The sequence below is a fragment of the Manis javanica genome, chromosome 13 (assembly GCF_040802235.1).
Source record: "Manis javanica isolate MJ-LG chromosome 13, MJ_LKY, whole genome shotgun sequence".
NCBI lineage: Eukaryota > Metazoa > Chordata > Mammalia > Pholidota > Manidae > Manis > Manis javanica.
In genome coordinates, this window is record NC_133168.1 from 66,201,124 (window position 1) to 66,214,091 (window position 12,968).

The window sequence follows — 12,968 nt, forward strand, 5'->3', positions numbered from 1 at the left end:
CTTTTACTAGAAAAATAATACAAAATAGACACTGAACTATAATAAAGTATAAAGAATTTTAAGAAGTCACATGTAACCATAATCAGAGTTAACCACTAATACATAGTCTATTTTCTTATAATTGCCATTCACTTAAACAAAACTGGAACCATTATACACATATATACTTGTATTTTCTCTACTCGTATCATGAGGCATTTCCTATATCATTTCCTGTATTATCACTGTGTAAATGACTTTTAATGACTGGATGGCAGTCAATAACAAAGTGTGCCATATTTTATGCACTTCTTACTGCAAGCTATTCATTCCCCCCCTCCACCCCTGCCAAAAAGAATATTTACTAAACTATTCAGAGGCACAACTCTATGCATTAGAGATAAAAATTTTTTTAATAATTTTAATAAAAGCCTTTACTCTCATAGGCTTTCACACAAATGTCGGGGGGAGGGGAGCTTCAATGAAGAAAAAAATAGTCCATCAGATGACACAGAGTGCTATCTAGAAAAACAAAGAATGGTAGAAGCTATAAGATGATGTGTTGGCTGATGGACAGTGACTGCACTGGGGTATGTATGGGTGGGGACTTGATAATATGGGTAATGTAGTAACCACATTGTTTTTTCATGTGAAACCGTAACAAGAGTGTCTATCAATAATACCTTAATGAAAATTTTTAAAAAAAAGATGATGTGTTTGGGGGGGTATTTTAGGTAGCGTGATTAGAGATGGCCTTTCTGAGGTGATATTTAAGTAGAGACCTGAAAGAAATGAGAGAAATAAATTTCTATTATTTAAGCCCCCCGGTCTGTGGTACTTTGTTATGGCAGCTGGAGCAGACTAATAGTATGAGAGCCAAGTGATGATTCTCCAGGCAGAGGAAAGAAAAGAAAAAGTAAATAGAAGCAAAACACCATCATAGGCAAGAAAAAAATAAAAACAACTTAACTCATCTATTATTAGTTCTACTGCCAAAATTAAGAAAAAAGTATCATGTATGTGGGAAAAGCTTCATTCACAAATATTCACTTTATTTACAACAAACAAAGGGGAAAACAACCAATAAGGGCATGGTTAACTATGCAGGTTACATCCCACTCAAAAGAGTAGCAAACAATCCTTTAAAAATAGCAGAGACAAGTTCTGACATGAGTTGTAAATTATAAGTGCTTACAATATAGAGAGCAAATTACTTTATCTAGCTAAGCTTAAGCTTCCTCATCAGAAATGGGAGCTATAAATTTAGTACCTACCTTCTAAGATGGTTTGAGAATTAAATAATACATGTAAAGCAATTAACAGTACCCACCCAGCACATAGTGTGTAATGATTGTTATCTATAATTAGAATTTAAAAAAAAACAGTACAAAATTATGTATTAGGGATACAGCACAACTACAACTATGGAAATAAAGAATGCATAAAAGACTGAAGTTGCACAGAATGACTATATGATTTCCCCCCTGCTTTTATGCATTTTCCTATTTTTCTTCAATAAGCCCACAGCTGTACTTTTTTTTTAGTGAATTCTAAAATATGACAGAAAACAATGTTATGAAAGTGCTTATGAGCAAGGAAAAAACTTAGTAAATATACAAAAGCTATCAGAGTCAGTAACAGGCCATTAGTACTTTTACCTGGAGCCGAAGAAAATTAAAGTGGCTACAAAACAGTCAATACCCATTAACTGATCTTAAGCAGGAGAAGGAACCCTTTGGTATGATTCTCAAAGCGTGATCCATTAAACATCCATATTAAAATTACCTGCAGATTCCAGGGTTCTGCTTACTGTCTGATATAACAGATCAGTGAAACCCCAGAACCCACATCTTTAATGAGTACCCCAAGAGACCTTTTTGTATGCTAGAGCTTGAGAATGACTGGTACGGCAGAGAGTGCAAGCTTTGTAATCAAATATACCTGGACACAAATCCTAGCTCCACCAGTTATTAGCTTTGTAATAATGGGAAAAAGTTACCTAACCTTATGGTACCTCAGCTATTGTCTGAAATACAGGGAATATGGCTTATTTGGAAGGCCTTTATTTTGAGAAATTATGTGTAGCCTATTGGTGCTCAGCACACCATGAACACCCAATACCTAGTACCTATCATAAAATATAATCAAGCACTAAGAGTTACAATGACAGAACACTAAATTGAAAAACACCTGAGCAATGCCTTAATGCAAGGTTCTCAAACTGCTTAGGGGGCAAAGAACCTGCAAGCGGGCATTCTCCGTAGTGCTGTTACACATTCATATATTTAAACCCACATACAAACTAGGAAATTCATTGTGTGAAATAGGTGACATCCACATGAATACTTGTCAGTTAAAAAACATGCAGTGAAAGTCAGCATGGTTGACTGTTTAGAGCATTTCAGTAAATATCACTTTCACTAATTGCCCATTTGCTGGCACCAGGTAATAGGAAGCTATGGGGGAAATGACCAGAGAAAAACCTAAAATTGAGAACATTTTATTTTTTATTTTTTCTGTAAATTAAAAAGCCCATTTTTCAATTTTTGCAGCAGTATAGTTGATGAATAGCAGTATTCCATGATAGCCTGTTTGAAACCACCGTGTTAGTCTAATCCCTCATTTTATAATCTGAGGCCTAGAAAGGTCACACAATTTTCCTAAAGCTACAGATAGTGGCACAAACAGAACTAGTGCCCAGATATTTCAATTTCCAAGCCCCCTGCTCCTTCTATAAGATAACAGTGTCTCCACCACTTTAAGCTCATTCATAAAAGCATGTTTTTGGTTTATTTCCACCTACATTTAATTTATTGAAATGGGTCTTAAGAGTTTACATGATACATAATTTAAGTTAAAAAAGGTAATCAGTAAAAAACTCTCTCCCATTTCTGCCTCTCAGCCATCCAAATCTCTCCTTGATATAATCAGTTCTATCATTTCTTCTGCTAGTTTGTGTCTTAAAAGGTCTCATTTACCTTCGTTCAACAGGGACAGGCAAGGACCAGACTTCGCCTTCGGAGGCTGGAAATTCATGCTGTGCCGCTTTCAGTGGGGTGCTGTCTAGTTTAAAGCTCTCAAGTGTTTTCATGATATCCTTGACATGTTTAGCTTCCACATTTATTTCCTGCCAAACCTGGTTCAAAGGAAGAATATGGCTTTTTAAATTTCTATAACTAATAAATCACTGTCAACAATAAACTTGAGCCATTTATTAGAGATGTTAAAAACTTCCATTTTGACATCAGATATCTAATAAATCACACCAAAATATTGTCAAATTTAAAATGATACATTAAGTCTTTGTTTTAAATTGCAAAACTGATAGAATAAATTAAATATTCTGGCTAATTAAGCATGTTACTGACTTATGGTTAAGAACATTCAAATTGCGTAATAAATTGAACAGTTATAGCTTGAAGTTTGAAGAAAATAATACTTTTGCAAGCTGTGCTTTGATGGTTTTTATGCTATTTAATTGACTTTTAATTTCACTAATTTCGTAATTCATTACTGGACAACCCACAATTTGAAAAATATGGCTTCTAAGAATAAATGGCTCTATTCACATAAAACCAATGTATTTGTTAAAAAGGAGTCAAGTTACGCATAAGATTCCTCAAGGGAGGAACAACCTAAGACAGGCACAGTCGCAGGGGGGCCATCAGGTGAGAAATTGGGGAACAACAGTGGTGAAGCTTAGAACCTCACCCCCCGTTTGGAGAGAAATCTTCTGCATCCATGGATGTTTTATTGCCCTTGTCTAGCTCGGATTAGCACATAGTCTACAGGCACACACCTGATCATCTACAATTGTTCTCTTACAACACTAAACTATGTTTTCTACCTTTATCTTGCATCTACCTACCACTTCAGCAGTTTATTAAAAATAATAATAATAATAATAATAAAGGGAGAAATGTGGGATCCCCATATAAATCAAGTATAAAAATGAAACAAATATTCATATTTGACCTGATTGTTTATAGTTCATAATGCGTGATCAGAACTGAAAGTTTCTGTGATGACTGCTCTTGTACTGTTCACCATGTAAGAACTTATTCACTATGTAAGAATTTGTTCACTATGTAAGAACTTGTTCGTTATGCTTCAGAAGATTGGAGACTGACGAGAACTAGGCTTGAGATGGATTAATGATTGTACATTGAGCATTGACCCCCCTATACAGAATTTTATTGTTGTTAACAACCATTTGATCAATAAATATGAGAGATGCCCTCTCAAAAAAAAAAAAAAAAAGGAGTCAAGTTAATTTTAAAACTATATATATATATATATGTGAAATATTAAAATGAAGTTGATAATGTCTGGTTTTAAAACTAAATGATTTAAATATATTTTTAAGTGTATTTACAAAAACACTTATTAGACTTCTAAAGTAAAAGTCTCTGGCCTAAAAACAAGTCTTCCATTGATAAACTTAAGAATCCTTATAAATTAAAATGCTTTCCCCTTCTGGTAATTCAAGAGATATGCAAGGGAGGATTTAGGGAAAGAGGTTAAGTTCAAAGAAGTAGCTACTTCTCTTTTAAAGAAATTAGGACAAATATGGAGTACTATCAAAACAGCAGCTTAGTAGAATCTGAGGAATAATACTCTACCAGAAAACCAACTCAAAAAGACTGCTAATTTCTGTAACACTTCTTCTCTCTGTAATGACTGAGCTTTGTTATAAATGCCACCTTCAAGAGGACCTGCAAATTCTATATTTTCTACCTGTAAATTTCTACTGGTCCTCAGTGACTAAAGTTCCTCAAATGAGATTCAAATATAGTCCGCTTTATAATGTTCTGTAGGGAATATAGTACCAGTGAGATTCAGGCGTCACCTACAGTTTCAACAAATGGCTTAATAAAGTCAACTCTAATTTTACAAGTAAAAAATGTGACCTAGAAAAAACATTTCAAAGCCATTACTTAAAAAAAAAATCTATTAGATTCCAACAATTAGAATAACTGAGCAGAACAAAATACTGATGATGGTCAATATGGACTATTACTAATCTAATAAATCAAGTTTCAAGTAACATTACAGACAAATCAATGTAATAAATCATGCATTCTTAATGCATATGTATGTAAAGAACACTTAATTAAAAAAGCACTGGCAATCTGTTTAAATCTTCTGAGTACTTAAACCATTAAAACATACAGCAGCCATGATTCTCACCTGTTGCCATTTCTGCTGGAGATATGTATCTTTGACTGAATACAGGTACTTGTTCATTTGGTCAAGAACTCCCTGATAATACACCATCGCAGAGTCATAGTTCCCCAGTAGCGCATATTCACGAGCCAATTTTACATTCTCACTTATCATTAGAAGACTCATGCTCGATTGTAAGCTACAAAAAAAAGAAAAATTTTCATATATGACTCTTAAGTACTACAAAGAGTTTTTTAAAAGTATACTCTCCAGGGCTCCCCTCAGAAGCTCACACTCACAGACACTGCTTTTTCCATCTCTTGTATTTGCTCAGGCTATTTCCATTCCTTCAAAGAAATTTCTTAGTTCTCAGAGGCAAACCCTACCGCTGTGTCAAAGCCCAGCTCAGACGGCAGTGCTCCCAGAGTCTACCTTCTGAACTGCTCGGTTCAGCAAAATAAACTAACCCTCTTCTCAAGTCCCTGAGGCTCTTTCCTTTCAAGGCACTTGTCTACCTTGAATTATAGTTACTACATACATGTCTTATCTCTACCAGACAAGTTCTTCCAGAGCAGGATTTGCATCTGAAAGGTGTGAGACTATTCTCAGTGTGTGACACACAAGTCTTCTTGAACATCTGCAGAACAATGTTCACATGAAAATATCAGATGGACAGATACAGCTTTTGGAAGGCACATGCGTTTTGAAGTTAGAAAAATCTTGGTTAGAATTATAATTCTGCCACCCTGGTCAAGTCCCTTAACTTGACCTTCAGTTTTTAAATCTGTAAAATCGAGATAGTAACTGTTTCCGAGAGTTACACTTTAAGAAATAAATATTTAAACTATCTAGCACACTACTAAGTCTTCAATAAATGCAAAATGCATCTTCTCTGAGACTGTATATGAAAACTAAGCAGAGTCTTCATGCTCAGCAGAATATAGATCTATGGCTATGGATATAAAGCATTAGGAGCAGGCACTTGATAAATGTCAGCTTTGTTGATATTGACAATGAATTCTATTACTTATGAACTAAATAACATGGAGACATTCAAAGTCAATGGCATGCTTTTGAGAGAGCAATAATTTAGATGAGGGTTGTGGTTTTGGAAATAAAAAGAAATTTAAAATATATGGTGAAAGAAATGCTGAGAGTAATTATAAATGTGTGGAGATGTTGCAAATAAATGAAGTTTCAAGCCTCTGGAATTAAAAAAATTAAGGAATCATGAAATCACAGGAAAAGGGAGAAGAAACAGATACAAAGGAAATTAAGATCATTGTTTTTTGGCTCCTTTTGTATGTCAATGGGATATCCAAATAAATGTATTTCATAAATGAACAGAGGTAACTTTCATGTGGGGACCTCTTTCCCTAGCTTAATCTAATCTAGCTAGAGGCATTTCCTAAAATTGTGTTTCTTGACACCGTCCTCCCCCACCCCACCTATGGTTAAGGTCAAGTGATACTACAGAGCCTAAGTCTGAAAGAGACCACTATGGCTCTTACGTTCTGCATATTTAAATTCTTCACTCTGGGATGGGTTTTGGGAAAAAAACATGCCAAACAAATTTCTTGTAGAAATTTGTTAATTTAAATAAATTTCTTAATTTAATGTAGATTGTTTAGCTAGTGGGCTGGCCAAAGAGAAAGATGGCAAGCCAACCAGCAATGTCAACCAGACTGTGTTAAACATAGGACCAAAAAGATTGTCTGCCAAATAGACAAGAGAAATTAATAGTATCTTTAAGGCCCAGCATTAGAGGACTACACAGGAAATGCTGGTGGGTGGAAGAGCTAAAAATAAGCACTGCTGTACCTGAGCAGAAGAGGGTGGGAACTATGCTCCTTCTCCTTAGGATAAAGATTAGAGATGGGACCCCAACCTTGGGGAAAAAGTAGGGTGTCAAAATCACACTGACAGCCTCGGGCTTCTACTCTTGCCAGTCTTTGGTAGTTCTCATTCTTTAGCCAGCTAAACATTAAAAGGTTAAATAATAAATAACTATTGCTCCTTTACCCAGTGAGGCTTGATTAATACATGTCACATGTTATGTAATGATATGTATTAGGATCTTCAAACCCAAACATCTTTAACTTCAGTACCAGTTTCAGTTCATAGGTACAATGCAAGAAGACAGGCAAGATAACTGCTGACCACCTTCCTGAAAACCAGTCCTTGAAGAGTCATAGACAATTACATCACAGAAGGTTGCTGGACCCTGGAACTGTGGACAAAATTCCAGAAGAACCACTGAAATGACAGGGGGTGAGAGGGTTAGTGTCGGGAGGTAAAGGCAGCCCAGAGAGGAACAGGGCAGGCGAGAGTTTTCTATCCGTGCCATTGCTGAGTTCCACTCTCCTGGCCAATCCTTGCTCACCCTATCACCCTTCCCAACGTAGGGCGGAAAACCAGCAGTACAAGCCCAGTGCCAGAAGGAGACAGCAGGGTATACCAGGGCGATCGTAGGCCTGGATAGAGTGGGGAGCTGATGAAAATAGGTCAACATGGCAGCTCTTGAGAGCTGTCTCTTGTTGCCACTCTGTCACTCATGTTAAGCTACAAGATATCAACTGAGAAAGTCTCTGGAAAGAGCAGTTGCCAGGCTGAGGATCCCTGAACAGCAAGACTGGGACAGGCACACAGGATCAAGATGATGAGGGGTGCTTGAACACAACAGCAAGAGACCACACCCACCACCAAAAGAAAAAGAGGGAACATAATTGAGCTAAGCCATCAATTCAAAAAGCTACAGAAAGACTAACAGAGCACATCAAAAACTACAAGAATGGATAAAATAAAGGGCCAAATTTAAGTAAAAACAAAGTCAAAAGAAAACTTCCAAACACTGGAAAAGACTGATAGTAACCAAATCTGGGTCTGAAAAATCAAGAAACAAATCTTTGGTAAAACTGATAAAGGAAAAGACAAAAAGGACATGCAAATAAACAAAATACAAAATGAAAAAAGGAAATAACTAGAAAAATCTGACATGAAAAAAGGGACATTTTTCTCTTTTTAAAATTTTTCTTTTTTCTCTTACAACCTAGAGACTTAAGTTTTATTAAGGGCCTCACCCTTTTAAAAAAATCTAGGCTCAGAGGGTTTTTTTTAAAATTGAAGTATCATTGATACACAATCTTATATCAGTTTCAAATATACAACACAGTGGTTCAACAGTTACCTATATTATTAAATCCTCACCCTGACTAGTGCAGTTACTATCTGTCAATATATAAAGATGTTACAGAATCACTGATTATATTCTCCATGCTGTACTACCATCCCTGTGACCAACTTACATTATGATTGGAATTTTTGTTGCCTTTATCTCCCTCAACCTCCCCATGGAAATGACCAGTGCCTTCTCAGTGTTCCATAAGTCTCCTGCTGTTTTAATTTTGTTTTGCTTTGTCTTTACATTCCACAAATAGGTGAAATCATATAGGATTGTCTTTCCCTGCCTGGCTTACTTCACTTAGCATAATACCCTCTAGACCCATCCATGTTGTTGCAAATGGCAGGATTTCTTTTTTATGGCTGAATAATATTCCACTGTGTATATGCACCACATCTTCTTTATCCATCTATTGATGGACACTTAGGTTGCTTCCATATCCTGGCTACTGTAAATAATACGGTGATAAACAGAGATTTTGTTTTCTTTGGGTAAATTCTTCAAAGTGGAATTATTGGCTGGAATGATATTTCTACTTTTAGCTTTTTGAGGAACCTCCATACTGCTTTCCACAGCAGCTGCACCAATTTACATTCCTACCAACAGTGTAGGAGAATTGGCATTTCTCCACATCTTCACCAGTACTTGTTATTTCTTGTCTTTTGGATAGTGACCATTCTAAGTCGTGTGAAGTGATAGCTCATTGTAGTTTTGATTTGCATTTCAAGATGATTAGCAGTGCAGAGCATCTTTTCATGTGCCTGATAGCCATCTGTGTTTCTTCTTTGGAGAAGTGTCTGTTCAGGTCCTCTGCCCATTTTTAATCAGGTTATTTGTCTTATTTTGGTATTGAGGTGTATACGTTCTTTATGTATTTTGGATACTAACCCCTTATCAGATAAATTATTTACAAATATATTCTCCCATACTGTAAGTTACCTTTTTGTTCTGATGGTGTCCTTTTGCTGTACAGAAGCTTTTTAGTTTGATGTAGTACCACTTGTTCATTTTTTATTTTGTTTCTCTAGCCCAAGTAGATGTGTACAGGAAAAAACTGGTCACACTTTTGTTCAAGAGATTTTTGCCTATGTTTTCTAATAAGAGTTGTATGGTTTCATGACTTACATTTAGATGTTTAATCCATTTCAAGTTTATTTTTGTGTATGGAGTTAAAGACAGTAATCCAGTTTCATTCTCTTGCATGTAGCCTTCCAGTTTTCCCAACATCAGTTGTTGAAGAGGCTGTCTTTTCTCCATTATATATTCATTGTTCCTTTATCATATATTAATTGACCATATACGGGTGGCTTTATATCTGGGCTCACTATTCTGTTCCATTGATCTATGGGTCTGTTCTTGTGCCAGTACCATAACTATTTTGATTACTGTAGCTTTGTAGTATAGCTTGAAGTCAGGGAATGTAATACCCCCAGCTTTGTTCTTTGTTCTCAGGATTGCTTTGGCTATTTGGGGTCCCTTGCAATTCAGCGGGTTTTTACCTACCTTTTAAACAGCAGATAATTCTAATCAAATAAAAGTTGATCCAGAAAACATAGGAAAACCTGACCAAGTCTTTATACAAGGCTGGGATCAACTAAAGTTCAAAACTGAGTAAGAATATAAAACTGATTTCACTTATGAACATAGATGTGGCAATTCAAAATAAAATATTAGTTAGCTAACAATGCTATCAAAACATACACACACACACACACACACACACACACACACACACACACACATGCATGCACACATTCTATGATCAGGAAGGTTTATCCCAGGAATGCAAGGATAATTTAAGATCAGAAAATCCACCCTTGTAATTCCTCATACTAGTAGACAAAAGGACTTCACACAAAACAGGTACAGCACAAAGAGCAATTCATGGGAGGGAAACCCAAGTGGCTAAAAAGTATAGCTACAAGTAATAGTTGAATGCAAATTAAAGCAACAAGAGACCCTATTACATTCATCAAGTTAAAAACAAATTAGTAAATCCACCAAGTATTGGCAAGAATTTGGGAAATGGAAAGCCTCACATACAATATTTCAGAATCAACTGGTATAGTTATTCTGGAGATCAGGCTGGCAGTGCTTAGGAAAATTACGTACGCATATATCCTGTGACCCAACAGTCACACTCTTCTGTAAAGACTCCGAAAAAGTCTCACACAAATCCACAAAGGGACTTGTTTGGGGGTATTAATGACAGAACTGTTTGAGAAATCAAGGAGTTGGAGTCAATCTAGCTATTCTATATAAATGTATAAGAAAATGTGGGTGCATACCATGGAATGGAAGCAATGAACAAAATTTATAAATAGCAAATGGAGAGATCATCAAAATACTAGGTTGGGTGAAAAAAATCTTAAGACATAGAACAAAACTTAGTCCCCAAACCATTTTATAAATGAAAAAATACATGTGGTATATAAAACACTTTTTTAAAAGCTACAGGCACATCCAAAAACACATATTAAATATATTAGGTATCAATGGGGAGTAAGATAGGGAAATATGAGTAGTGAAAGAGGATGAAGGGTAGGGGAGAAACAAAAGATAAATAAATGCTACTAAAGAAGGGTCTTATATGGATATCTAAGCATCTAAGATGACTCTCAATGACCTCTGCCACCTGGTATTCATACCCTTGTGTAATCACCTCCCCTTTAAAACATGAGCTTGTAACAAACAATATGCAGGAATAATGGAATGACATTTCTGAGATTAGACCATGAGTTCCATCGTGTTCAATGTCTCTTCCTGGCCTGCCCTAAGGCAAATCAACTACGAACTAAGGTCCATAAGTAATGCAAGACTGAGCACCTGAGGTCCAAAAGAGACAGAAAATAATGTCCATGACCTAAATAGTGATTCCCTGGAGTCAGGACCACTGATAATATTCCATCTTAATAAATGCTCCATGGCCAAAGACTGTGGCTTATTTACTGATAGATATCCCAGCACCTAGAATCATACTTAGCACACAGCAGATAATCAGTAAATCTTTGAACTAATGAATACTGCCAGGTTTTTATCTTGATTACTGAGATTTCTTACCTTTGTTCAGTTCCTAACCCTCTGCATTCACATTCCTTGGTCCTCACCTCGTCCCTACCAGAACTGTGTGACTACCTCCGCCCTGGTACATGCCCTTCGGTGACACCCAGTCTGGGCAACAATGTCAGAAGAGTATAGCTAGAGCCGACTGCTGGCAGTATACAGTTGATCTGGATGAGCTTGGATATCAAACCTCTCATATCTTTTCAACTCTTCCCTCTTTTCCTTAACAGACTCCCTCCATCTTTTTTCCCTTCCCTCCACTAAACAAAATTGAAGTTTTTACTTATATATAGATGGTGCTCTTTTTTTTTTTTGAGGGAATGATTCAATCTCTCAAAACACATGCCAGTCACTCCAGGCCTTCTTTGAAGGTTCTGTGTTAGGGATACTTCTAGTCAGATAAAATTCCTTAGAAGCCAATGAACTGACATTTTCTAACAAACAGAAATGTAAAGTCAATCCAAGGCCACATTAAAAATGACCTGAAAAATTCTTGGGTATCAAAGAAACAATGTGCTTACTGAAAAGAGTATCAAAATACACTTAGCTGGCTAAATGTTAGACAAAAATAACTTTTGTATTCTTTTAGCAGTCTCTAAGACATCCTTCTTCTCAAATAAATATCAAGGCTGTAAATTTATGGTTTTCTAATTTTCAAGAGTATATCCTTATCATTGCTAAAATTACATTGCAGAAGAAAAGAACCTGGATGTACCTGGCACAGTATCTGGCAATATTTGAAGAAATAAATATATATGAAGAAAAACTTATAGACCAAATTGTAACAGCATGAACTATACACTACCCACTGGTTCAGCTAATAGAACACTTGTAAAAATGAGATTGTCCAAAAACTCACTCATCATAGGTGATGTCTGCTTTATCTCACAACAAGGTTTTCCTCTACATTATCATATTAGAGTCACCTTATTGCTTACACAGCTTGTGTATTTCTTTAGCTAATGATTAAATTCATTTATTTAAACTAAGTAAGGTGCAACTTGAAATTTTAATTCAAGTAACAGTCAAATTTTTCAACACTAAAAACTCAGGATTATAGCAAAATTTCTAGCAAACCTAATATCTGATGCAGTGTGGTATCTCCATAAAGAAACTTAAAGTGTTTTTCTCCTCCACGATTAGGGAAAAGTGGTGATCGCAAAGACTTCAAAAGAACAGACTGTTGATCCAAATCTTTGAGCTCTAAGATCACTATTCTCTCCCAAAACACAAACACAGGGTCTTCCCTATTCCACACCTAAAAAGGATATCTCATCCACTTAATTTTTTAGGGAATCTTAAGACTGGGTTCCACTTATATTGCAGTGCTACCATAATGTGAGGAGGTCATTCATTCAAGAAATATTTACGGTCCATCTACTGAGTTGCAAGGAATTGTACTGAAGACAAAACTAAGACACAATCAGACCTTGAAATCCTTTAAGGTTAGTGGAAGAGATGACATTTTATTTATTCTAGGTGTTTTTTTTTCTTTGCTTAGTAGGAGGTAACAGCATGAAATATTATCAAGCACTCGCTAAAAAATCAGCATGAATGTTAAAAATATCTTCTGCAACAC

At 35.9% G+C, this 12,968-nt stretch overlaps 1 protein-coding gene across 2 annotated transcripts in view; it reads right to left on the reverse strand.

Moving 5' to 3' along the window:
- The window catches only part of KATNA1 (katanin catalytic subunit A1), a 31,244-nt gene that overhangs the window by 16,034 nt on the left and 2,242 nt on the right, over window positions 1–12,968 (reverse strand). The window contains exons 1-3 of one of the 2 annotated variants that reach the window (XM_073219738.1): window positions 7,168–7,377; window positions 5,170–5,344; window positions 2,958–3,115 (exon numbers count right to left, since the gene is read on the reverse strand). In XM_073219738.1, the coding sequence (XP_073075839.1) occupies window positions 2,958–3,115; window positions 5,170–5,331 (320 nt within the window). In that variant the 5' untranslated portion in view covers window positions 5,332–5,344; window positions 7,168–7,377. Of the gene's footprint in view, window positions 1–2,957; window positions 3,116–5,169; window positions 5,345–7,167; window positions 7,378–12,968 lie in introns of those variants that run through there. The other variant, XM_073219737.1, reaches the window with a different exon arrangement.